This window comes from Lissotriton helveticus, chromosome 12 (assembly GCF_964261635.1).
Source record: "Lissotriton helveticus chromosome 12, aLisHel1.1, whole genome shotgun sequence".
NCBI lineage: Eukaryota > Metazoa > Chordata > Amphibia > Caudata > Salamandridae > Lissotriton > Lissotriton helveticus.
Genome location: NC_136073.1, coordinates 854,094,066 through 854,121,593, shown reverse-complemented (window position 1 = coordinate 854,121,593; position 27,528 = coordinate 854,094,066). Strand labels below are relative to the sequence as shown.

Genomic DNA, 27,528 nt, shown 5'->3' with positions numbered 1-27,528 from the left:
AGAACTGAAATAACTGCCACTAGTTGTGCACGGTGGGATAATAGTGGTCTCTGGATTCTTAAAGGCACAGGTTCTATTTTTAAGACATATAAATGGCAGCCTATGAGGCTTATCTGATTTGAAGGAGTTTTGTGAAAGGGATTCTTCTGTGAGTTAAACACTACAAAATATAGTATATTACTTTTTCACTTCAAGGTGAAGATGTGGCCAGTGTAGCCTATGTATTTAGGCTGCATTATTGTCTCCATCTCTAAAATGACTTTGCAGGCCTTCCTGGGGAAAGGCGAAAAATATTCTCTTAAGAAGACACATCTAAAGAAGTGCTCCGGGGTCCCCGCATGTGGGCGGTACTATGCAAGTGCTTAGGACTATACATGGAAATCCCAGTAGTCAATAAAATAGGTCGCTTCCTTAGTAGAGAAAGGATCGACCAAAACCCCAATTCAAACCACAATCCTGAATAGAGAGTGGGACGTATAAACTCTGAAAGCCCAGGATTAAAAAAAAACACTATTTTAATTAACTTTTCATTCTTCATGGAGTCTCTAATATTGATAAAACGTAAACTAGCAGACTTAAGACAACCACACACAACAGGAACAGTGGCAGAATTATCATGAAAATGGGTTATGCTGGAAAGAACCACCCACATGGGGATTCATGCTGGAGTAAGAGTCTGTGCAAGAATGCAGAGCAAAAGTATGAGCGTATTTACAGGTGGAAGGCCTCCATGGACAGTAGGGACATTCTTAATCAGAGCAATCAGTATTGCTTGATGCAAGAACTTCAAAACGATCCATGGCCAGACGGATAGCAATAGTCTCCCAGCTTTGTAAAACTGTGGCATAAAGAACTGTTTTCAGAGTCACCAAACTAGTTCTTTGCTTTGTCATGGAGATTTTCGATTTCTTTAGCATCAATTCTGGATCTGGAAATATTAACCTTTTGATTTTGTGCTGGTTGCTCCTTGGCATCTCACTCTGTCTGCCTGCTCTTAGCTGCCAGTACCTAAGTGTAGGAAAGCAGCCCTGTTTGACATGGTCACTACCACTTTTTGCCTTGTAACTGATGTGATTTAAACATGAAATGCACTGGGTTCCTGCTAACCAGATGGCAGAGCTTTTTCCCTAAACTCTACAATTGTTTTCCCAAATTGGCAAAACCTTTAGAACACTCCAAGTCCCTAGTAAATGATACCTAGAGCCTGAGGTACTAGAGAGGGTCTCTAAAGGCAGCAGCACGAATGGTGGCACCCTAAGGGACCCCTCAACAAGGACATGCAAGGCTGCCATTGCAGGCTGCATGTCTTGGTGCAGACAATGTGAAAACACAACACGTCATACCACTAGGTGTGCCAGGTCACCTTAAACTGCATGCAATAGTTTTAAGTCACCCCTACAGCAGGCCTGACAGCCCTGAGGCAGAGTGCTGAATATTTCATGTGAGGGCATACCTGTCACTTTTGAAACTCAACTCTGGCTTCACTTCACAGTGGAGTAAGCTCGCCCCCTTGTCACCTGGAAAGGGAGGGGGGAGATTAGCTAGTCAGGTAGGCATGCCACCCCAGGCTGGTACCACACCCAAGGTGGGCTAAACTGAGGTGGACACAATTTCAGAAGAAGCAGTCTTTGTGGTGGCATAGTTAGGAATTCTGAGACAGAGTTATACCCACTTGCCACAGGAAGTCATCATATAGGGGGCGTAACGACCCTAAGAGTCAGTAGCCCTTTTGGCTACTACACTGCACAACACAGAACATCCTAAAATTGAGTATTTACAGGAGTTCCTGCCACTAGATAATCTCATCCTGACGATCCGAAGAAAGAAAACAGATGAGAAGTCACACAAAGAACAGAAGACCCAGCAACTGACTTGGCACCAACCCTGCAGGCCTGCCGACTTCGCCTAATGCACCAAAAGTAGACTTGTCCTGCAGCTGAGTCCCCAAATTCCAGGAGACCTGCCAGACTTCGCCCAAGAACCAAGACCTTCAGAGGGACAGCTGAACTGTCCCTACAGACAGCAAAAGAAAGATCCAGAGGACTCCAGCTCCGCCAAAACAAGACGCCGCCAAACACCACTATAAAACTATAAAAACTGCTCTGAAAAGAGCCTGGTATCGTCCCCGAGAAACACTGCTTGTCCCAAACCCCAAGAAAGATCAGGAGAGGATAGCATGCGTAACAACTTTCTCCCCTCTATCTAATAGACTAAGAAAAATGATCCTACAACATTGGCCTGTTATCAATGCGGGCGTCCTAAAGATTGAACGCCCGCTTTTTGCTTTAAAAAAAAGCAAGAATTTGAGAGACCATTTGGTGAGAGCAGCCCTCCCCTGTCCTGTCCAACTTTCTACTCTTGAATCTAGATGGGGACTGTCCCCCATTGTTGGACATGTGAAATGTGGGGGATGTGTTGTATGTAATCTGACCATTGAAGGTAAAACGTTTGAGTTCAACAACATCAAGTTTCAATGTAATACCTTAACAAATTGTAATACCAGCAATGTTGTGTATCTCATTCAATGTCCATGCCAAAAAGTATATGTGGGCCAAACCTCACAAAAAATCAAGACACGCATTTCCCAGCACAGAAGCCGTGTTAGATGTAAGACAGGAAATGCCCCACTGGTGGAGCACTTTATTGATGCCAACCATGACGAGGATGACATTCGCTGGACAATACTAAAGGCATTAAAACTACCCCCAAGAGGAGGAAGCATGACAAGTCTCCTTAACAAAGAAGAATTGAAATGCATAATACTTTTGGACTCAATCCACAACGGTTTGAATCGGATGGAGGACTGGACATCCCTCCTCTGATGTGATTACTGCTCAGTCTCTCTGATACAAGTCCCTAATTCCTGGTTTTTGACATTGTGAAATGGAGGGCTCTCCATGTACATGTACTCCAGACCTCATTGGAGTAAATATGAATTATTGCAGTGCAAATGCAAAGTGATATTTGAATGTGTAAAGACTGTTCTCTTATAGGCACTCCAGATGCTATTACAACACTTCTGTACTAATGTAATGTAAATGTAATGTACATTGTTTTTACTATTCGTCATGTACATCGGGCTTTTTTATTCTTGGTCAAGGGTTACTCAAGGAGCATGTAGCACTACCACGAGGAACTCTTCCTCTAATGCACCCTCGACCTGTCACTGCCATAGTTCTCTTAATATGACCGACTCACAATGCACAATCACTTTCACGGATGCACCAATCCCTCCACCACCCCCGAGACTAGCGTGCACTCGAGTCTTTTTACCATTTCTGGGCCCTTGCCCAACCCAAAATGGCGACCAAAGGGAACGCGCCAGAAGAGTCCCTTTTTTGTTTCTTAACTCCATTGCATGACTTCAGTCCTGGTGGACCCACAACACCCGGTCAGCGTATCCACGCTGCTAACGACACGGAGAGAGACCACCGAGTCTCGCCGTTATCCCGCCTCACCTTTCGCGGACTCAACAGGTAAGCACTCTCCCTATGATGATGCAGGCATGCACGGATGGAAGTTTTTGCTCTTCCTTCGGCCCGCTTTCAATACCTCCTCCCCCACTTGCCTCTCTTTTCAGCCACACGGGCGTTGTACCAACCTTCGGCCCTTACCTAAGGACGCATTTTACTCTGACGAGTAAAACTTCCTGGCACGCGCAAAATTTAGGTTCACCATCCTCGCCCTGAGACCAGGTAAACGGCACGCCAAGCACCTTGAGGCACAGGCTCACAATGGCCGCGTTCCGCACAGATAATGTTGCACTTTTTTCCTCTTTTAGGTACCGGCACCTCTCGGTATCCTGACTTCCCCTAATAAATACCTGACCAGAATAAACAACTTTAATAACCTGGCAGGTCAGTGTTCTGCATACATAGATCGCCAGATATGCTGGAACACGGAGCCTTATTCTTTTGCTCCGTCGTGCATGGGAAATTATCCACTCGCGTGTACACTGTTTTTACCGATACCTAGTACCACCTAGCTCACGGACCACCACTCTCACTGCGTAGTCGGAATATAGCGGAACTCATAACAGCCATGGCTCTCAATGACTAGCATTCTACGTGCATGTTAGGCGTCCACACTCGGGTACAATATCACGACCTGTCCTGCACCTGCCCCACTCACTGGCTCACACCTCTTGACGTTCTTATATATTTTTTATAATTTTCGCTTTATGATCAACCACTCAGTTGCCCTCACATCACGGTACTGCTCCTTTTAATTTTATTTTGAAATTCACCACCCCTTAGACCAACAATGCAAGCATGCAAAGTGTAAGTAATCCTCGCCACGCAAACTGTATATATACACGTGTGTACATTTTCTTAATTTGCATACGGATGCCTTATGCTTTCTATTCCTTTCTCTCTTGTCTCCATTATTTCCACAGGCGTTTTTTAGAACACAGGCAAATGATTGAAATAGTCCTGATGATGATCCCGGTTCATTAGGAGCCAGGGGATCGAAACGTTGACGGTTGAACAGTATTGCGGAAAATTCAATTGTATGCCATTCTGTAAATACTGTATGTCGAAACTTGTGTGTATTGATCACTAATCTACAAGCGACATTTTGGCTCCAAACTTCTTGCCTGAAAAACTTTTCTCACTCTTATTTTACTTCTATTACACTTTCTTCTCTGAAGGATAGGTACAGGACTGTACCCTATCTAAAGTGTGTATAACTGACCACCTCTAGGTCACCCTATTCCTTTTATTTCTAAATTAAACAATTCCTTACCCGGCTGGGTCTGGAAGCTTGATTATAGTACCGATTGTGGTCTGTAAATTTATCATTTTTTGTGTTTACCTTGTTCTCCTTAGGACCTTTGTTGTCTTTAAAAGCCAAACACCACTGCACCAGAGCTCCCCAGCCAGTGTCGAGGTGAGCCAACGGTGTCAGCGTGGTCCCCAAGGTACTGACTCCACTGTGTAGGGACTCATCATGAACACCCCGGCGTTGCCCGCAGCCTCTGTCGACAGACCCCCCCTAAACCGCAAGTGTCGTCATAAACCAGACACCCCAAATATCCTCTGCACCCGGACACCCCAAGGAGAAGAGAAACAAAGATCTCCCCCAGTCCTCTCCTGCAGCCTCTTTCTACCGTGACCGTTCTTTGTTCGATAACATTGGGCACCCGAAGCAGTTTTGCACCTCTGCACCCAGGCACCCTAGTTCCGCTGGTAATGTTCTGCCTTGGACCTTGCACACCACTCACTGTAACTCCCAGAGAAGAGACCACGTACGTCGCCGACAAGAAACAATAAACCATTTAAAAACGTACTTACCTGAACACATTTCTTCTGATGACCAAGTGTGTGCGTGGCGTGGATCGCCTTCTTGAATAGAATACCTCATTTATTGACCAGTGTGTGTATTTTCCAATGTCTTGCACTCTTCTGTGTTAAGCCTAAGGCTGCTCGACCACAAAACCTCTTAACAGAGCACCTTAGGATTAACATACCAGCCCTGTCCACTCATAAGGGAATCCCAGTTATCTTCACATGATACATCTCATTTTGACATCTCATATAAAGAGACAGATTCCTACACTAACAGCAGTGTTGGAGCATTCGCTAATAAGCAGGGAAGTCTTGGTACAAGGCTCCTGAGGTGATTTCAAAAGCCCTTGCTCAGTTTTCCAGGGGTGATGCATCTGCCGCCTTCCTGAGGACTGCCCAAGCAAACATTCTCTCCAAGTCTTTTATGAAGATAGTTTTGAAAATGTTACGGACGTGACCAGGATGCAGAGTAGACAGTCTTAGTATGAAGGTCATGCATGCAGATGTTCCCCCCCCCCACCAGACTTTACAAGTTTGAAACAAGATTTCTTCTCTGAACGCACTGCCTTCACAAAAGTCTTCTTGTTGAAGAAAAAATTTGTATTAACTCATTTACTGGGAGAAGCACAGCAATGTGAAAATGCATTTGAAATACTAAAATGGGAGACAGAGCTCCCAAAGGTTCCCCATCACTACCAGTAGACAATCAACAGTTGGACGTGTCAGTCACATGGAAGAGCTTTTGGTCCTTTGGGTGCTCCGCTGAAAGAATATTGACAAATTGTCCGGGAGTACAAGGTCAAGAGGTGCTCAGAGCATTTCCAGGAAGCAGGGACTCCTTCACACTTCACTGTTGAGGAGGAGGAGACATGGGAGCCTCAGTGTCATAAAAGTCAGATATTTTAGAAGGAGGGTGTGCCTGAATACTTGGATTGATGCCTGGTAAAACCAACCATATAGAATCATCCTTAGAGAGTAACCGGGATAACTTTCTCACAAACCGCTTGTGGAAGTTCTAGAGATGAAATATGATTCTTATTGCTGAACACTGATTTCTTGAGGACAATAGGAAACGCCACCATTGTATTGTATTTGTATTTAATATTTATACCGCGCATCTGTCACCCTACGGGTATCCTGGCGCCAGAAGAGGGGACACTAAGTGACTGAGGACTTTGCTCTCCTAAAGGTCGCTAATTTGGGCTCAAAGGCAACCCCTCTCCCTTTCTATTAGCCTTCTGTATGACACATGAAAAATGCAGGTATGATGGCAAATGAAATAAAATACAAAAAACACAGTAAAGAGCTACAAAATATCACTACCTGAAGGAAAATCGGGCAGAACTCAACATTAAATCAACAGACAAAAAGATAAAGCAAAACTGCTCCCAACAGATTACAAAAAGCGTTCATGGGAGGCAGCAGTATTTGAGCTCTTGGTTCAGTAACTGGAAACAAAAAGAGCTTCATTGAAGCTCTCCTCTGCACAATGGGTGTGAAGAGAAAAAAGAAAATCTGAATTTTTATTAACAAAGCTCAAGGGAACTGTAGACACTGTAAGCATAGTCAAGGTTACACAATCAAGCACCCCCCCTGCTTTTATAAACCGTTTCTTGAGCGCGTTGGCACCAGTCAAGGTCCCGTTTCCATTCCTCCAGTGTCTGAGGTAGAGGCGCCCCCCACTTTCTGGCAATGTTCCTCTTTGCAGCCCCTGCCACAAGAGCCAGCCACAGGCCCTCGTACCTGGAACAGGCAGCGTCCGCTGTGATCATCAATACAAGCCAATTTGCATCAAGGGGGACTGTCATTCCCATTACCCTGGACATAGTATCTGTGACCCCACACCAGTAGCGTGCAATCTCAGGACATTCCCATTGGATGTGCAGGAAGGTTTCCTCCCCCTGACGTCCCCGATCACATTTCGCGTCAGTGATCTTGCCCCATGTGTAGAGGCGAGTGCGCGGGTTGTAGGTGCGGTGCAGTATCTTAAGTTGCGCCAGTTTAAAGCGGGGGCGCATCGCTATTTCTCTAGGGCTCCGAATCGCCTCCTGTCACTTCTCCTCATCCATCAGCCCCAGGTCCTTAGCCCATGCGTTTCAGAGAATGGTCAGGGGATCTGGCATGTTTATCAGTTTGCGATAAATCACGATGTTGGTTTTTCAAAAACGGGGTCCAAGAGCACCCTGTCTTCCAGTGGGGAACATTCTGGGATGGAAGTGCCACTGAATGTGTGTGCGCAGCGCGTGGACCAGTCTCAGGTACTGACAATTCTGAGTCTAGTTTAGATTATATTCCCGCTGAAGGACCTCAAAGGGGAGGGGATAGTCGCCCCTCCATACATCCCTCAGGTATTCGATACCTATCAGTTTCCACCCTCGATACCAGTTTCCACCCTCTGAAGCCCGTAAGAGCTGCTACTTCGCGTAAGGGGTCCCCTACCCATAGTGGGGTCTTACCTGTCAGCGTCCCCGCAAAACCAAGTAGCTTATTGGCCTCCCTCCAGCACTGTATCACCACCCTGGTGTGCTCCGGCCACTCTGGTATGGACTTTCGGGAGTAAAGGAGAGGCTCACAGTTTACTCTTGGCATGGCAGCTCTGTCTGCTCGGTACGCCGGCTCGTCCGTGTCCGAGTACACCGGTCATTGATGACCTGCAGCTGCGAGGCCCAATAGTAGAGTCTGATATCGGGGATAGCCGGGCCACCGTCGTAGACCCCCGCTGCAGTTTATGCAACACTATTCTCGGCGAGCCCCTCCCCACAACAGTGTTGTAACTTCCTGTGCTATTTTCTTAAAGACTGTCGGGAGGGACAGGATATGGGGTGTTCTGGAGCACATTTAGAAGGCGCGGTAGTGCCATCATTTTGTATAGGGCCGCCCTGCCCATTAGTGAGAGTGGAAGGACACGCCAGTAGCTAACATCCGCGCCAAGCCGTCTCATCTGGGGCCCCAAGTTCATCTCGAGAAACACATTCTGGTCCAGAGTTACATAGATGCCCAGGTATTTGAAACCCTCCAGCACCACCGGGGAACGCGCACCACCCCGGGATCCTGGGAGGGGAGCCAGACAGAGGAAAATCTGAATTCTTAAAGTTGCAGAGTGAGCTTTGCCCTACTGTGCGGTCTAAGCAAAGAAGCAGCAATTACTGCTTTTACTCAAATGTACTATTTTGAGATCTTTTCTGGCCAACTGGATTGGGTTTGAAACAGATTGAAATTGCATTGGATTTCAATTTGGAAATATGTTAAAAAAGGTGTTTAGGGATCCCACACAAGTTGATGTATTTAACTTTTTAAGAATCTCCAACATATCGGCTGAAGGGATTAGTTACTTACCTGTAATCCTAGTTCTCTTCCAGGGGTATACTCATTAAAGTCATAAGCACTGAATTATCGCCGCTCATGAGCGCGAACCCGGAACACAAACAATATACATATATATGTGTATATATACCAAAAAGTACATAGTACTAAATTAAATATACACATGTACATGTATAAGACTCATAATATGCAGCCCAACATATATGCATAGGCTAATAAAGCCAAACTTACACATGTTCTGTAGCATGAAAATATGCTATATATCAATGCAATAAACAGGCATGAGCCTAAAATGCATTTCATAACCATGAAAACCTTTCATCAAAGAACCTGTTGTAAACAGGTATAAGCCTAAAAGGCTGCATATGAAAAAATGTATGTGTACAGAAACTCAGACTGGCACCCTGCCTTTAAGGCCCCAGAGACTCTGCACACTTTGCCTTTAAGGCCTTCAGGAGAACTCTTTTCCCATAATGCCCCACAGGTGACAGTTAGGCCAGTTCTTTTGTACGGCACCATAAACTTAGCAGGAATCTGCACTTTAAAACATTTACAACAATAACCTATTGAAAACTCAATGCTACTGCTCCCCCGGGGAGGCGGGAGGGTGCTTATGACTTTAATGAGTATACCCCTGGAAGAGAACTAGGATTACAGGTAAGTAACTAATCCTTCTCTTCCAGGGGATACTCATTAATAGTCATAAGCACTGAAGAGAGTAGCAAGCTCATACCCACCAGAAGCGGGCGAACAGATAAGTGCATAGCCACACTTTTAAACCATAGTGTTCAGCTAGAATTAGCAAACAAATTTCTGAGGGATTCTTGTCCCACTTGTGCATCAACCTGCGCATCCGAATCTAAACAGTATTGGCGTGTAAAGGTATGCACTGACCGGCAAGTAGCTGCTTTACATATCTCTGACATGGCCACATTCCTAAGGAGAGCTGTGGTGGAAGCTTTCCCCCTCGTAGAATGCGCCCTAGGTCTACCTGATAAAGACTTGTGGGCTAGCTGATAAGCCAGTAGGATACATGACACTATCCATCTAGAAATGGACCTCTTAGACGCTGCCAAACCAGTATTCATAGGACCATAGTTCACAAACAGACTGTCCGTATACCTCAAAGACTTTGTTCTGTCTAAGTAAAATTTCAAAACCCTTTTCAGATCTAACGAATGTAGAGCCCGTTCAGCCGGGCTCCAAGGGTTTGGAAAGAAAGTAGGCAATGTTATGGTTTGATTAATATGAAAATCCGACACCACCTTGGGCAGGAAAGCAGGATGAGTTCTGAGCACCACTCTGTTTCCATGAAAAATAGTGTAAGGTTCCTTGCAACACAAAGCCTGGATTTCGCTCACCCTACGAGCAGAAGTGATGGCCACCAGGAACGCTACTTTCCATGATAAGTGTTGTAAAGACGCTTTATGTATGGGTTCAAAGGGGGAACCCATTAACTTGGTCAACACCACATTAAGCTCCCAAGGTGGAGAAGGAGACCTGACTGGAGGATACACCTTCCTTAAACCTTCCAAAAAATCCTTCACCACAGGCATCCGAAAGAAAGATATCTGTGTTGACGATTTTCTATAAGCAGTTATTGCAGCAAGATGGACTTTGATGGAACTAAACTGCAAACCAGATTCAGCAAGGTAAAGCAGATAAGGTAAGATCACCTGTTCTTGACCATGAATAGGGTCAAGACCCTTACTCTGACACCAAAGGTAAAAGCGTTTCCACTTAAAGCCGTAGGATTGTCTTGTAGAAGGCCGCTTTGCCTCCTCAAGGATGTTCATACACTCCGGATTCAGCTGCAAGTGCCCGTACTGGATGACGTCAGGAGCCATGCTGCCAAGCGCAGGGAGGGCAGATTGGAATGAAACAGTCGCCCCTCCTGTTTGGACAGAAGATCCGGGCGACAAGGCAATCTCCTGTGTGGTACTTCTGACAACTGGAGGAGATCTGGGAACCACCACTGGCGTGGCCACTCTGGGCAAATCAGTATCATTCTGGAGTCGGTCTTGTACATCCGGTTGATCACTGTCGGTTTCAACGGAGTCGGTGGAAAAGCGTACAGCAAGTTTTGACACCAGTCTATCAGAAGGGCATTCCCTTGAGACCCTCTCTGGGAGAACCTGGACGCGAAGACGGGGCATTTTGTGTTTGCCGCGTCTGCGAACAGATCGATGTCTAGTGTGCCCCAAGCTTGGAAAATGCTGTGCGCGACGTCCTTGTTGAGAACCCAGTCGTGCGCTTCGACGAAGTCTCTGCTGAGGTCGTCCGCCTGAGAGTTAAGACTCCCTGGCAGATGAACCGCTGTTATTGACAGGTCTCTTGCTAGCAACCAATGCCAGATGGTCTGGGCTTCTATGGACAGAGTCCTGGAACCCCCCTGCTTGTTTAAGTAATACATTGTGGTTGTATTGTCTGTTTGCACCAGGAGGGACCGAGTCTGTAGAGATGGAGCCAAGGACTTAAAGCAAGATGCACCGCTCTGAGTTCGAGCAGGTTGATGTGATATCCTTTCTCGAAGTCTGATCATAGCCCTTGTACCTGCAGAGGGCCCATATGCGCCCCCCAACCTTGGAGAGAGGAGTCTGATCAGAGTCTGCGTTGGTGGGTCCTGATGAAAAGGAACTCCCCTCATCAAGTGTGTCTTCTTCATCCACCACCGGATGGAATCTCTTGCAGACTGTTGGAGATAAATTCGATCCTCCCAGCAACCCGTCCTCTGCTTCCACTGATCTTCCAGACACTGCTGTAGAGGACGCATATGCAAACATGCGTTTGGAACGATGAAGATGCACGATACCATGGACCCCAGGAGAGGACACTTGCCGAACTGTCGGATGTGCAGACTGAAGGAGAAGAATACACTTCGCCTTGATGGATAACCACCTCTCCTCCGAAGGACACACGTTTCCTTTTTCCGTGTCCAGTGGAGCACCCAGGTAGTGGATCTTCTGGGTGGGGTTCATTATGGACTTCTTGTAATTGACTTGAAGACCCAACTTGCACATGAGGTGAAGGCATATCGATAGATGTTCTTCCAGTAAAGATGGGGGATGAACTCTTCAGAAGCCAGTCTAAGTATGGATATATGAAAATCGGTCTCTTTCGAAGACAAGCCGCAACTACCGCCATACATTTGGAAAAAGTTCTGGGAGCTGATCTCAGGCAGAATGGGAGCACTGCGTACTGATAGTGATGAGCAGCTACTTGAAACCTGAGAAACTTGCGATGTTTTCTGGATACCGGAATATGAAAATAAGCATCCTTCAGATCGATGGAGCACATCCAATCCCTCTGATGTAACTGGGGGAAGATCTGATGAAGAGCCAGCATTCGAAACTTCTCCTTGCGAATGAATTTGTTCAACAGTCTCAAATCCAGAATGGGTCTGAACTCAGTAGCTGGACCTTTTTTCTTTACAAGAAAAAAATCGAGAGTACAGGCCTTGATATCTCTGCTGAGATGGAACTAGTTCTATGGCCTTCTTCTTCAGTAGGATGTTCGCTTCCTGTTGTAAACGTTTTACATTCCACTGTAACATCTTTAGAGGACGCATGACAGGGGGTGGCTTCTTGAATCTCAAAAAGGACCCGCTCTGAATGATACCCATCACCCATCTGTCCTTTGTGATCTGTTTCCACTCGTCCAGAAAACGTACAATATTTCCTCCAACCGGAGTGGCACACGGTTGTGGAGGAAGCCTCCGTTCATTGTTTTTGAGGCTGCTTGGTAGCAGATGACTGCTGCCTATTTCCATTTCCTCTGCCTCGCCCAGGTCGCCGCTGTTGGAATTGCGACCTTTGTTGATTCTGGCCTTGGTTTTGCGAGGACCAATTCGTCTGTTGGCCCCTCTGCTGTAAAGATCTCCTGTCAAAGGGACGAAAATTACCCCGACGTTTAAATTCTTTCTTCTTTTCAAGACCTACGGCCTTAAGAGTATCCAACTCCACTTTCATCTTGGACATCTCATCGTCAGCATGAGATCCAAACAGTCGAACCATTGAACGGTAAATTCACTATTTTCCTCTGGGCCTCAGGCTTTAGCCCAGTAGGGCGCAGCCAAGCTGAACGCCTAGCACAAATACCGTGCGCATAGCCATGCACTGCCAGATCCGCTGAATCAGCAGCCGCGCTAATGCTCTGGTTAGCCACCAGTCCGCCTTCTTCCACAAACTCCAGGAAATCCTTTTGATCTTCCTTAGGGAGTTTATCCGCAAAACGAGCCACCGAGTCCCACAGCAGACGATCATAGCGGCCCAGTAAGGCGCCGCACTGGCCACTCTCATGACCGATCCTGAGGTATTAGCCATTCTACGCCCCAAGGAATCTATACTCTATTCAGGCTCTTGGAACGGTCGGCCCTTGCAAAGGTTGTGTGGATTCCACCAATGCAGAGAGTTGTATGCCCGACCGGTGACCAACACTAGGTCTTTCAACTGTCCCTGAGCCTGATTCCACTGATGCGCTAAGCATTCCTGGAGCGGACGCATATGTAACCTCGCGTGCGGGACTATGAAAATGCAGGAGGCCATCATGCCTATCAACTGCATGAACACTCTCGCAGGAAGCGAGTGTTGCAGTTTGAACTGTTGGATTAGCGACTGGATGTTGTTGATCCGCGCCGAAGTTGGCTGAGCCGGGGCTGCCAGAGTATTGATTGTTGCACCTAGATATTGCCGCACATGGGCTGGCTGAAGGTGCGACTTTGGATAGTTTAGGGAGAAGCCCAGACTGTGAAGAAGGTGAATGGTGTGGGACATGTCGGCGGCGCACTGCTGGGCTGAGTTTGCCTGAACCAGCCAGTCGTCCAGATAAGGATGTGTTGTCTCCTGAGGTGCGCCGCCACTGTCGCTAGACATTTGGTGAACACTCTGGGGGCCGTGGTCACTCCGAAAGAAAGGACCTTGAATTGATAATGCCGAATCGGAGGTATTTTTTGTGTGATGGATGGAGTGGAATGTGGAAGTAAGCATCCTTGAGGTCCAAGGTTGCGAGGAAGTCCCCCTGAGTGAGTAACGGAAGAACTTGCTGCAGCGTCAGCATGTGGAAGTGTTCCGAGAGAATGTATTGGTTTAGAGGCCGGAAGTCGAGAATAGGCCTGAGGGACCCGTCCTTCTTTGGGATCAAGAAGTACAGGGAGTACACCCCTGTGCCTTCTTCCTCCACTGGTACGAGCTCTATGGCGCCCTTTTGCAGCATGACAAGAACCTCCTGCCGCAATAAGTGCAAATGCTCTGTGGACATAGGACGGTGTTCTGGTGGTATGTTTGGTGGAGTGGATGTGAGCTCCAAACAATAACCGAACTGGATAAGGTTCCTGACCCACCTGTCTGTGGTGATGGATTTCCAGACTGGCAGGAACTGCTGGAGTCTCCCCCCGACAGGTGTGGAATGGTCGGGGGACAGTGACAGGGCGTCACTGTTTGTTGGAGGCGGAGGAACGGGAGTTGTTGCCCCTGCCTCTGCCCTTGGCGTTGTTGCCCCGATAACCTCCTCTATTTTGTTTGGGGTAAGAGGATTGCGCCCCACCTTTATTGAATTGTGTTTGCTGGGACATTTGGCCTCTGGAAACACCCCTATTGCCTGAGCGACGAAAAGTGCTCCCCTGAAACTGTTGGGATTGGAGAGCTCCCATGGACTTCGCAGTCTCTGTATCCTTTTTTATTTTTTCCAAGGTGGTATCCACCTCAGGACCAAATAATCTGTCAGGGTTAACTGGCTGGTTGAGGATGGTAGTTTGGATCTCAGGCTTAAATCCGGAGATTTTGAGCCATGCTGGTCGTCTTAACATCACACTGGTGTTAATCGCCCTGGCTGCAGTGTCCGCAACGTCTAGTGCATACTTAATTGAAGCGTTGGAGATGAGCTTCCCTTCCTGGATATTTACAACAAGGGGTGGTGATGGACAGAGTCTCTGAATTAAGCAGAATACTCTCACCCAGTCAAGAGATCAGGGCTAAATCCAACACCGTTTAGCTCATTGCACCATCCCAGTTTCAGAACCTGGCTGTATGCAAATTAGTCTGTCCCTGGCCCAGTGCATCATGGGAACAGGGCAGACCAGACTACAAAAGCCAATTCTTACACTGGGAAGGAAACAAGCTTCCGGGGACCGGTTTCTGGAATTTCAGCCGTCTTCGGCCCGGCTTGCTTGAATCCTGATGGTGCAATGAGCAAGGGACTCACATCTGAGTATACCCTTCCACGCTTAGGGTGGACAAAAATATTTACAACAAGGGGTGGTGATGGACAGAGTCTCTGAATTAAGCAGAATACTCTCACCCAGTCAAGAGATCAGGGCTAAATCCAACACCGTTTTTTAGCTCATTGCACCATCCCAGTTTCAGAACCTGGCTGTATGCAAATTAGTCTGTCCCTGGCCCAGTGCATCATGGGAACAGGGCAGACCAGACTACAAAAGCCAATTCTTACACTGGGAAGGAAACAAGCTTCCGGGGACCGGTTTCTGGCATTTCAGCCGTCTTTGGCCCGGCTTGCTTGAATCCTGATGGTGCAATGAGCAAGGGACTCACATCTGAGTATACCCTTCCACGCTTAGGGTGGACAAAAATATTTACAACAAGGGGTGGTGATGGACAGAGTCACTATAGGTGTGGCAGGGTATACTCAGACATGAGTCCCTTGCTCACTGCTCCATCAGGATTCAAGCAAGCCGGGCCGACGAGGCTGAAATGCCAGAAACCGGTCCCCGGTAGCTTGTCTCCTTTCTGGTGAAGAATTGGCTTGGTAGTTTGGTCTGCCCTGTTCCCATGATGCACTGGGCCAGGGACAGACTAATTTGCATATAGCCAGGTTCTGAGCTGGGATGGGGCAGTGAGCTAAATAACGGTGATGGATCAAGCCCTGATCTTTGGACTGGATAAGAGTGGTCTGCTTAATTCAGACACTCTGTTCATCACCACCCCCTTTTCTGAATCGTTTTTGGCCACTATAGGTGTGGCAGGGTATACTCAGACATGAGTCCCTTGCTCACTGCTCCATCAGGATTCAAGCAAGCCGGGCCGACGAGGCTGAAATGCCAGAAACCGGTCCCCGGTAGCTTGTCTCCTTTCTGGTGAAGAATTGGCTTGGTAGTTTGGTCTGCCCTGTTCCCATGATGCACTGGGCCAGGGACAGACTAATTTGCATATAGCCAGGTTCTGAGCTGGGATGGGGCAGTGAGCTAAATAACGGTGATGGATCAAGCCCTGATCTTTGGACTGGATAAGAGTGGTCTGCTTAATTCAGACACTCTGTTCATCACCACCCCCTTTTCTGAATCGTTTTTGGCCACTATAGGTGTGGCAGGGTATACTCAGACATGAGTCCCTTGCTCACTGCTCCATCAGGATTCAAGCAAGCCGGGCCGACGAGGCTGAAATGCCAGAAACCGGTCCCCGGTAGCTTGTCTCCTTTCTGGTGAAGAATTGGCTTGGTAGTTTGGTCTGCCCTGTTCCCATGATGCACTGGGCCAGGGACAGACTAATTTGCATATAGCCAGGTTCTGAGCTGGGATGGGGCAGTGAGCTAAATAACGGTGATGGATCAAGCCCTGATCTTTGGACTGGGTAAGAGTGGTCTGCTTAATTCAGACACTCTGTTCATCACCACCCCCTTTTCTGAATCCCTTCCTGGATAAGCATCTCCGCAGCCTCCTTATATTGGTCTGGGAGATGTTGCAACAGGGTCTCTAGTGTGTCGTAGTGTGCCCTGTCGTACCGAGCCAAGAGTGCCTGCGTGTTAGAGATATGCCAGATATTGGCCGCCTGAGCTGCTACTCTCTTTCCCGATGCTTCTAGCGCTTTGGACTCTTTGTCCGGGGGAGGAGCTTCACCAGTGGTTTGCGAATTCGCCCTTTTGCGTGCATTAGAAACAACCAGGGAGTCCAATGGCAACTGGCCCTTGATGTAAGTGGGAGCGCCAGGTGCCGGTCGGTATTTTTTTTCAATTCTAGGATTGACCACCCTTGCCCGTGTGGGCTCTTTGAAGATGTCCGCAGCATGTTTGAGGACCCCTTTTAGCATCGGAAGGGTTTTCACAGTCTTTTCAGCAGTTGAAAGAGTGTCAAAGAGGAAGTCCACCTCCACAGGGTCAGCATGCAGTTCAACGTCGTGGTTTTTTGCCGCCCTTTCAATCAAGGCATTGAATGCCGCAGAATCCTCAGTGGGAGAGGACTTGATATTGTATATCTGAGGGTCAAGGGCGGGTTGCTGATCCCCCTGGTCACCTGTGTCCACCCATGCGTCCTGTTGTTCATCAGGATCTGTGTGGGCCGGGAAGCTGTATTCCTCATCCTGATACCCAGCATCCGAATAATTTGGCGAGGGCGTGGCAACTCTGAGTCCGAGGAGTCAGTGGTTCGACCAAGACCGGTGAATCCGAAGCAGGCTTCTTGCGCTTGTAAAGCGTAAGCTTCCCAGTGTTGGCATCGATGAAACGTTCCGACTGTTCCTCCATTAATGGTGGTCGATGCTTCAAACCCCCAGCCGGGAGAGTAGGCGTCGACCCCACAGCACTCTGCAAGTTCGCGTCGGGCGCCGCCCGTGGTGTGAAGGCCTTCGGTGCCACCTTCGGTGGCAACGTGAAGAGGATTGGCGTCGATGACTTGGAGGTGGGGACCGACTGCTTCGGTGCGGAAGGCGTTTTGGGGTCTTCTGCCGAAGCCTTGTCCCTGATACGCTTGAGGCAGTCCGAGACCTGCTTCGTGAAGGAAGCGGACGGCTTCGTCGACACGACAGACGATCGTGGTCCAACAACGTGTGAAGACTCGAGCGTCGATGCCTTGGGCTGTTCGGTCCGAGGCTTGATTGTGTCGGCGGCCTGGGCAACCGCTTTTGGGGCACAAGTCTTCGGCTCGACGCTTTTTGCGGCCCTCGGCTCAACGCCTTTGCTTGGCTCCGGCTCGACGCCCGTTCTGGACTTCGGCTCGATGCCCTTGCTTGACTGTGTCCCGACGGCCTTCCTGGACTTCTGCTCGACGCCCTTGGTCTGCTTTGGCTGGACGGATTTCACCGACTTTGCCGGGTCAACAGGCTTCTTCGGCCTGGGCTGTTCCGACACCTCGGAGGACGAGGCTGTCGACGGTGGAGCAGAAGGTTTCGGTTTCGAAAGCGGTTGAACCACTTTAGGTAGTGTGGACACCGAAGGTTTCACTTTCGGTTTCGGTAATGGCGGCTCCGTCGAAGTGTCCGTAGCCGGGCCGGGAGGCGGGGCCGTGGATGTTGGTAGAAGGTCTTGGGTAAGGCCGATAGGCGATCCCTCGACCTGAGCCTTTGTAAGTGTTCGAACGGGGCATAGCTCTTCCTCTGAGCTATCTTCCATGGCCCCATAGGCCTCATCGTCGCCTCCTACCTAGTCGACGACTTCTTCTACGGGTAGGCCTTCGACATCCACTTGATAGTCGTAGTCGAGTTCTTCCGCTGGAGGTGAAATCTGCAGCTGAACATCGTGTTCGTCTGCTTCTCCGCTGTCGAAGATGTCCACCGGTGCTGGGGCCGACTGCCGGGCCTCCATACGCGCCAAAGCCGAATCGTCTTCTTTGAACGAAACCGTGGTGGTCCGGCGACAGGCACTTGTTGCACACCGGGTGGACGTCGATGTGTGGGTACTTCGATCCACACACGGGACACTTCTTGAACGCCGACTGGGCCTCGATCACCAAAGAGCCACGCGACTCCCTGGATGTTAAACTCGGGAGGCGAGTCCGAACAGAACCGGGCACCGAATGCAAACAATACCAACGGTACGAGAAAAGGCCTTTTGGCCTCGATAATATTGTCGATTCTGAACTGGAGAGAACGAAAGTACATCCGAACCCAATGGCGGAAAAAAAACAATCTGGGGATGGAGTCAATGCCCATGCGCACTGTAGTCCAGGGAAGGAGCCACCTATCTCGTGATACTTCGAAGACTCTTCCAGGACAACAATGTGCAATCATCCGGACCCAACACTAGGCGGCGATCTATGCTATAGATATGAATTCAGCAGCCCACATGCCTCGAACATGTGTATATTTAGTTTAGTACTATGTATTTTTGGTATATTTACACATATATATGTATATTGTTTGTGTGTTCCGGGTTCCCGCTCATGGGTGGAGATAATTCAGTGCTTATGACTATTAATGAGTATCCCCTAGAAGAGAAGTGATATATTCACTGTCACCAGGTAAAGAAAAACAGGAACAAAGGTTTATCATAAATAAACCACCAAGAACAAGTTCAAAAAGCCGGTTTTTCCCATATACATTTGGCCTCTCAGACAACAAAACTTACCATCTATTCCCCCATACTACAAAACACCATTAATAGTTCTCAAAATTGGCCTTCAGCACAAATGAATGTTAGCAAAACTCCTTCCTAGGATTTTTTAAGGCAAAGTTTGACCCTGTAATCACTAAATATGCAGCCCTACCAACTAGAACTTTAGCATACAATGAAAAGCACATGCTTCTTGTTCTTTAAAATCAGCCGTCTTAAAACTGGTCTGTTGGGTAATAAACAATAAATCCATCTCTAGAGACAACACATTGAACTTACCTGTAGTTGCTATTCATAAACTGACCAGACTCTGGCAATCACAATCAGAGTCAGGTGGAGAATAGAATTGACGCCAGTTAGGAGTTACTTCTAGAATCATCTGGCTAGATTAGACAGTACCACTGTAATCACAAAGCACCAGGGCAGCTTACTTGAAGACATTCAAACAATTCTCTCAATCTTACCTTGGGAGAGCTTTGAGTCTTTGGTTTCTGAAAGAATCTGGTGATTTCCGACTTGCCAGCTTTTATCCGCTAAAATTGTGAAAGGAATAGGTTATTATATTTCAGTAATGACTTGCCATTTATAACCAACTTGTAGGTGCTGAAATGAGGGCTCAAGCTCACAGCAAACGTGCCTATTTACCACCTAAAGCATGTGAAATAACAGACCACCTTTGAGAAAAAAACAAGATAAAACCTCCAGATGTATGATATGGCAGGCATAATGAAGTTCACTTTGGTCTATACAAAAACATTTTTACAAAAATAAATATTCCAATATATGTTCTGTACAAAGAGAAGAAATTACTAGCCTGTAACTCCAGTTCTCCAGAGTTGGTATCTCTCATTGAAGAACAAGTTTTAATCACTGTCGTCAGACTGGGACTTGCAAGTTATTTTTAATATCATGTTAAAATGGCTATAGGGCGAACAAAGTGTTTGTTGTTCGGAACAATCCAAATTTCAACCAAGAAGCTAGAAATGCCAAGCTCCCTTTTCCATTTAGAGGCCACCATAGCTCAGATTTCACAGCACAAGTGCACAGAATACATGGAACAGATAGCCAACCTTGAACCATGGAGGAGGGAGGGTTGAATGTGAATTTATTAAAATATAAAAGGGCTGGTGAACTAATTACAGGAGGCCATTTTTTCCCACCAATATTGGATCTTTTATAGATGCACATGGTCTAATCAAAGTCGCAGGCAGCACACTGGATTTGGCTAAACCAGGAAGCAGGCTCACCTTTATTGAAACAGACCGCACAGAACTGATTGACCCATTGAAAAGTGATTTGCTGTATTCACATCCAGGCAGAGGTGCCCAGTGATCGAATGCCTGGTTTTCTACACGACTGCACAGCAAAGGTCTTGTAGAGTAACTCCTGCCTACAACGCAGCTGTAGTCTTCATGCTTCTCATGGAATGCATCTTTATTCTGCCTTTAAGCAGCTGCTGAGACTTACTGTGGCAAAAGGTGGGTGTTGTAGACAGTCAAACCAAGGGCAATTTCATGGTTGACAATAAACCAATGCAGCCAAGGGAACAACTTTTCTGAAGTACAAAAGTCTTTGCTCTTGTCCATGAAGAACCGGGTGCATCTACCAACATCTAATAACGTAACATGTATTTGTAAAGTGTATGTTCACCCGTGGGCATTTTGGGCGCTGAACCACAGATGTTTGTTACCCAACTCAATGGTAGTCATTTTATCGACCTCAGATGGATGGAAGGCTATATATTTCCATAACAGCTTCGAGCTGCTGCCACAATAAAGGTATTCAGCACGAGATTACAAGTTATACATGTCAACTATCTACCCCCCCACCCCCTGGTAATACTGCTTGTACCACTTTCAATGGTCTACATACGTTCTAGTCCCCCTTTCCAGATCAGATCCAGTATAGGGATGAAATTAAAGAGGTTTTACTGGTTTGTTCAAGGAAGTCATACAAAAGTACATCTGCTCTACTCAAGACACCAGGAGGTCAAACATTTTGGCTGCCCTTTCTAGATGGTTATGGGAAATGTCACCCAGTGGAATCTGCTTGTAGAGTGGTTTTGTCACTTTCTTTTGGATGAAGTCCCTTCATACCCACATCATGGAGACCACCTTCCACCTCCTGCCTTTCCTCCAGGACTTAAACTTCCGCTTAGTCTAGATCTGATTACAAGTCATTAGAATCTCTCCCCCATGTACCTAGGCGTTGAGGTACAGAGGTGAAGCAGAAGCCAACATTGGAGAACGTTGCGGAGTAGGCATCGGAGGATATGATTGCTGCACAGGCAGCCTTAGCAGATGTGGCAGTGGAGAACAGATGTGGAGGTTGAGAAATAATTTTTGGATAGTGTGATCTTCAGTTGCAGGAAACCAATTTATGCATTACTGATGTTTGTTCTAATAGCAACTGGGTTAGTAAGAAGGATTATACCTACCTTCCAATAAAAAAAATGAAAAGCCTGCATCTTCTTACTCTTCAGAAGCCTTCTCACTGTGCACTGGAACATAGCAAACATCTAGCTGTGCAAGACTAGATGCTGTAGCCAACTCATTTTTGGTCAAGGTCTGCATCTGGCTTAGAGCTCATGATAAGCATAAGCAATTGCGCAGAAACCTTCATGGGCGAATGTGAGTAGGCCATCTTACTTCCAAAGCTGGCAGAAAATGTAATTCAGAACAGTGGCGCTGTTGATGGGACCAATGCAAACATATAGACATAGGCGACAGTAGTGTTGCTTCCGTTGCCATAAACTAGGTGGTAGTCAATAAGGGTCTGGCAATAGACCGGACCTTCTTGGACAACTGGGCACTGTCAGAAGACTTCACTGTAGAGGTAGTAATCATCGGGACGGTAAACAGTTGCCTTTCATAATCTAGGATTTAGGCAGGACTGCTGTGGTGGAATCAGAAGAGTTGAATTTTCACACTACTTTCAAAACATGAAATTGCTCGCCTTCTTTCAACTCCTCCTCTGGCGATGGCTCAATCCTGTCCTTGGAGGTAAATTCCGGTGCGCTATAATGTTATCGGGGGCCAACAAAGCAGCAGAATACCACGAATCACAGCTAAAGAAATGGGTGACCAGGCAACCACGAAGAGAAGTACACAGTGCCACAACAATTGAGTGGGTTGTTAACCTTTAGAAGCACTGCTCAAGCCGAGTACTGGCAAGGAGCATGGCCTATAGGCCAGCACTAGAACACGACACCTGCTTAATCACCCTGCATGGTTATTGCAACTTACATCAACTGCCCAGCCCTATTATCCATGATCTAGAGCTCCTTGATAATTATTGAACCCAATCACTTCCTCTGTCTGAGGAACAGGTGGGAGGGGTGCGTGGCTGAAATAGATGGCGGTAAATAGAGGGATGCATGCCTGGCCCGAGGGAACTGGAGATTTCGTCATGGCTTCGAATGGTTCAAATCAACTAACTACTAGCGACATATCTTAACCCCCACCGACTGCAGCGGGTGGGCTGCCTGCCCAAGATGTTACTTCCCTACCGCTGACTTCTTCCGTATGGTCTGGTCCTGCCCAAGTCTATCATCCTTTTGAAAAGGGGTAGAGCGCAAGATTATGGAGGTGCTGGGTCGCCACATCGATTTGGGTCCTCTGGCGGCCCTACTGGGTCTCCTAGAGGAAGCGGGGTGACAGAGGTACAAAAGGCTTTCACAGGAGTGACCTCATTGGTAGCCAAGAGGGACACTGCCCAAGCCTGGAAGCGTCCAGAAACCACTTTGCTAGCACTCTGGAGAAGGGGAGTCAACTGGTGTGCTTGCCAATAGAAACCAATTTATGAAATTAGAGGTTGCCCTCAAAAGCATTAAAAGGATATTGGTTGGGTGGTGGGCCTATCATGGGCTGATGTGATAATGCGGTCACCTACCAGTGTGACTATTATGTGCTATGGTCTGGGACAAAAAGTGATGTTTTCCTTTAATGTCAGTTAAGCCTAATAATTTGGTAGTGAAAAGAAGAAAAAAACAAGAGCTAGCATGGTAAAGGCTGGACCCAGGCAATGGAAGCTTTAGTTTGATAAAAGGGATAACACTTCCAATGCCACGGGACCAGCACAAGATTTAAACGTTAGCGGAGATATGGAGGTGGTACAATTACACCTACAACTTAGATAGTAACTACTGGCAAGGCTAACACACTGTCCGTGTGGATCACCCAGCTGAAAGTAGATTTTCTGGTGCAGAGGAAGATGCAAAGGCTACAAGTGTGCCTACTCAGAAGCCAATATAAGACAGAATGCATTCCAAGAACAAACAGTTGGAGGGAAGTTTTCGGACGCAACAATGTCAATTTACTGTTCAGAATGTAGCAGATAGTGTGCTCCAAATGTAAAAGACTGGGCTCTCTAGGATGCCGATAATTATAGGAAAAGTTATATTGATGCAAGAGCGAAAGAGAGGATCCTCAGAGGTAGATTAATCAATAATAAATAACCTTTTGTTTAAGGATATGCGAGATCCCTTGATACACTGGGAGTCTCTGGCCGCACCATGCCTGGAGCACAATATAACTGATTATGTGGAAGGGACAAAAGAGTCCCATTGATGGAGGCCTATCTTCTCCCCGATTCGGCCACTAACTACCAACATCCAAACAAAAACTTTAGCTGGAATTTATTATGCCACAACAATTTAAAAAAGATGACTTGGCACATCTGGACAGGCATAAAACAGATGTGGCTATGCTATAGGAGATCCCTCTCCAGTGTTGGATGACATACGCCTTTGCTGTTAATTCTTTCTATATGTTAAACAAATCACTGAATTTTGCAATGGATGACTGGACCACTGAATTCTCATATCAATCACTGACACTATTGAACAGTGACAAATGTTGACGATACTGTCAAATAAGCTTCTTAAAATATGATATATATGGTATTGCTACACCGGCCCAGTTACGTCCTAGAGATCAATTATGCACAGCCTACAAACTCCAATGGTGGTCTTCAATCAATTGGTCTTGACCTGATCAGCAAGGGCTCCATTAAATCCTGTACCCACAGGATTTAAATGGCAGAGAGCCATGATGAGAGTACAGAAAGTGAGGATTATAAAATGTATGCATTAGGTGCAAGTGGTTCATGTGAGTCAAACAGTAACAGGTAAGGTAGGGGTTTAAAAGGTAATTGTTAGAAGTACAAATGCTCAATGACAAGGACATCAGTAGAAAAAAGAGAAAAAAAAAAAACACCTCTAGTTTTCTATAGGTAGAAGCACCAGAAACCATCAACAACAAACCGTACCTTTTCTTCTTCTTTAGCTTTCTTTTCTTCCTCTTTTTTCTTTTTTTCTTCAAGTTTGGCCCTAGAAGCAAATTCAAACTAAAATTAAATTCAGCATTAAATTAAGCTATCATGTATACCCTGGCTCGAACACATTAAGTGGGGGAAACTAAGGCTTTGAAGACAATCGCACAAAACCAAAAGGTGCAGCAAACAATGCATTGTGCTCTACAGAGGGTCTTAACATTTTCCCACAGCTTCACTCCTTTTCGGATTGGGATTTGTGGTCACCCTTCTTTCACAACACAGCCTGATATGTTAAAAGCCAGATTAGAAAAGAAAAAAAAAGTGGGTGTGGTGGATTGGAGGGCGATAGGGGTTGTACTGAAGGTACAACCCCCAACTTACAATACATGTGCAAAACGCCCTGGTGAGTCAAAGAAGAGGCTCAGACCAAATTCTGAAAATGTTGTGCCAACAACAAAAGATCAGCAGTACCATTGTTAATGGTGCCCCACAGGGGTCCCCCAGGAGATACTGGCTTTCCCTTACAGGCCAACTGCCTGCCTGACTCAATCCATTCTGGCGTTTGCTTCCTCTGTGGAGTAAAGGGGTGTAAAATGTAAGTAAATGTTTAACTTGAGATTTCACCAAAACTCTAGGTTCTGAGCACAAATAAAAAAAAACTGTCTTCTTGTAAAGCAGTGATACTCAAAGTACAGCCCTGGGGCCGCTTGCGGCCCTCTTCACCTTTACATGCGGCCCCCTCTGTGAACAGCAGCACGAGCTTATGTTTAGTTGCTGAGCTGTAATATTCAGATTTTTTTTAAATAAACCAGCAAGCATTTATTAACTTGCAAATAAATGCTTGCCCGTTAATTTAAAATTTTTCTAGACCTCTTTACACAATCCCTGACCAACTCAGACCCCCTGCCACCACCCTGCTGGCATCAGTGCGGCCCTCAGTCACACCACAGACCGTACTTTGCGGCCCCATGGCAAATGTTTGCGAGTACATATATAGTATAGTGTGGGAACTTAACATAAAGGAGTAAAGTGACCTTTGGAAACTAGTTCAAAACTTCACCTGTAACCCCCCCTTTTGAGTCCATAAAGCGTTTATCTTTCATCTTTCTGATTTGAAAAGGATTTCATCATGTTCAACTTTGCACAATAGGTAAACAAATGACATGAGGCAGGTGAAGACATCCACCAATTTGAACTTCCCAGGTGCTGAAGACAATCTGGAAACAGACACCAAACATCTCAAAAGAATTGTGAAAATATCTTCCCATCAACAAAAACTGTTTAAAACTAATCATTAATGGCCCAGTGAACCTTAAGATGCCAACACCAGAGCTACGCTGCAATAAATAAAAGGGCATCGCCACAATGCCGGGATGTTTGCAGATCTAACAAGTCCTTTCAACCAAGGACATGTCCAATATGGGGTTATGCAGCAATGGCCTCACTTAGCCACATTAGGACTCAGTATGCTACCTAGAAATGCTTTGAGAACAGGAAACTGTGGAAGAGCATCCAACAGAAATGCAGGACTAGGATTAGAACGGACTTCTAATCATTTCTCTCCCCTCTGTTTGCGTCCATTAAGAATAGTTGTCTCCTTTTAAAAAAGAAAAAGAAAAGCAGCCTGCATGAGCATAGATTGGTTTTGTAGAAGCACAATCCAGTTTAGTACAGGCTCCTAGTTAGCAGGAGCAAACAGGGTGGTACGTTGTTACTGCATTGTCATCTTTTAACGGGACCTGGTGCAAACCCCTGCATAGGAGATAAGCTGTTAATACAAATACAAATCTGTACTACAAAGCAAGCTTTTTGCAAACATAGGCACAGACAGCCTTTCGCTCACTGTGGCAAAGGCAAGTTTAAGCATGGTTGTGATAGTAATATTGAATGGAGATTCACAGACTAATATGGTTTCCTTTGACAAAGTAAAAATAACAAAAGATTCAATGCATGTATCTGGAACCAAGTACAGCCTCAAGTAGACATGCATGCATTTTCTTAAAAGAAATTATAGTCAATTATTGACCAACGATTACATTGATAAATGACATTTTTTGTTCATATAACCTTTGGATAATGTACTGATATTTATTAATGATGGATAGAAGAAATATATTTCTATGTATTTTTATGTTTGTTGTGTGCTATGTGTTGAACTATTTAACAGCCATGTACTCAAACATTGTTTGAGACTTGCAGTTTCTTAATAAACTATGCTTCAGTCACTGATCTGACTAAAATGGCATACCAAGAAAGCATCTGAGTCCATTGTAGGCCACACAGGAGACCCTAAGGCAGGTGCCTATAAAATAGGAACAGCTTAAGAGTGGACTTTGAAAGAATGGAGACTTCTTTTTTAATACACTTTAAAACTGAGGGTTTCGCCACCTTGAAACAAACGTAGTTCCATGAACCTCAGCAAAGGCCAGCAAAACCATAAGAGCATCCATTCGCAAACCCAGTACTTAATCCCTTTAATTCTAATAAAGACGACATACTCCAAGGCATCCTGCTTCTCCTTGCGTTTCTCCTCCTTCAGGCGCAGCTTCTCTGCCTTTTCTTTCTCTTCTTTTTCCTTCTTCTCTTTCTTTTCCTGTTCTTCCCGGTCCTTTTTCTCTCTCCTCTCTTTGTCCTTCAATTCTTTTTCTTCATCTTTCTTCCTCTTTGCCTCCTCTTTGGCGCGCTCTTTTGCATTCTTGGCCTCCTCCTTTAACCGCTCCCTCTCTTCTTTTTCAGCTTGCAGTTTTTTCTTTTTTTCGTCTTGTTCCTATTTGCACAAGGCACAACAAAGGGCATCTTGAAATAAAGCAGTCTGTGACAAAAGTGTTATATAGACTGTGAAATCACGAACTTAAGCACTTAGTTAATAATCACAGATGTAAACGATTGAATGGCCTAAACTGAAGAGAAAGTGAGCTTAAACAATGGATTTCTTTCTTTCCAAATCACAGGATTAACTGCTGCCATATACCTTGGTAATGCAGACTTGAAACCAGGTTGCTTATTGACACATGGAGCGCCAGGCTGCCCAAATCCAAAAACCCTCATGCAACACCAAGTCCTGTCCACTAATGTTAATTTATCGACAACTGGTTTGTGTTTCAGGGCAAACAATAACAGTAAGTGATTTGAGAACCTTTTGAAAATCTGTGTTTGGTTACTTATTTTCCATTCCAGATTAAAAAAAAGGTAGGCAACAGGCATGTAAAACAGTACGTGGTAAAATGATTGTTTTTTTTCTGGCAAAGAAGGACCTAGGGTAAAACTCATTGTTGTCTCAGTTCAGAACTATATTCACTGCCGTACAATTAAGAAAACACAAGTACAGGGTGGGGGTAGTAATGTTTGCAGAAAATCATCACAAAGTGTC

At 46.2% G+C, this 27,528-nt stretch overlaps 1 protein-coding gene across 2 annotated transcripts in view; it reads right to left on the bottom strand.

Annotated features, from left to right (window-relative positions):
* The window catches only part of CHAF1A (chromatin assembly factor 1 subunit A), a 156,913-nt gene that overhangs the window by 105,200 nt on the left and 24,185 nt on the right, over window positions 1-27,528 (bottom strand). For both annotated transcript variants that reach the window (XM_078671038.1, XM_078671039.1), the window contains exons 5-7: window positions 26,657-26,925; window positions 24,153-24,213; window positions 19,349-19,417 (exon numbers count right to left, since the gene is read on the bottom strand). In XM_078671038.1, coding sequence (XP_078527164.1) covers window positions 19,349-19,417; window positions 24,153-24,213; window positions 26,657-26,925 — 399 coding nt within the window. The remainder of the gene's footprint in view (window positions 1-19,348; window positions 19,418-24,152; window positions 24,214-26,656; window positions 26,926-27,528) is intronic.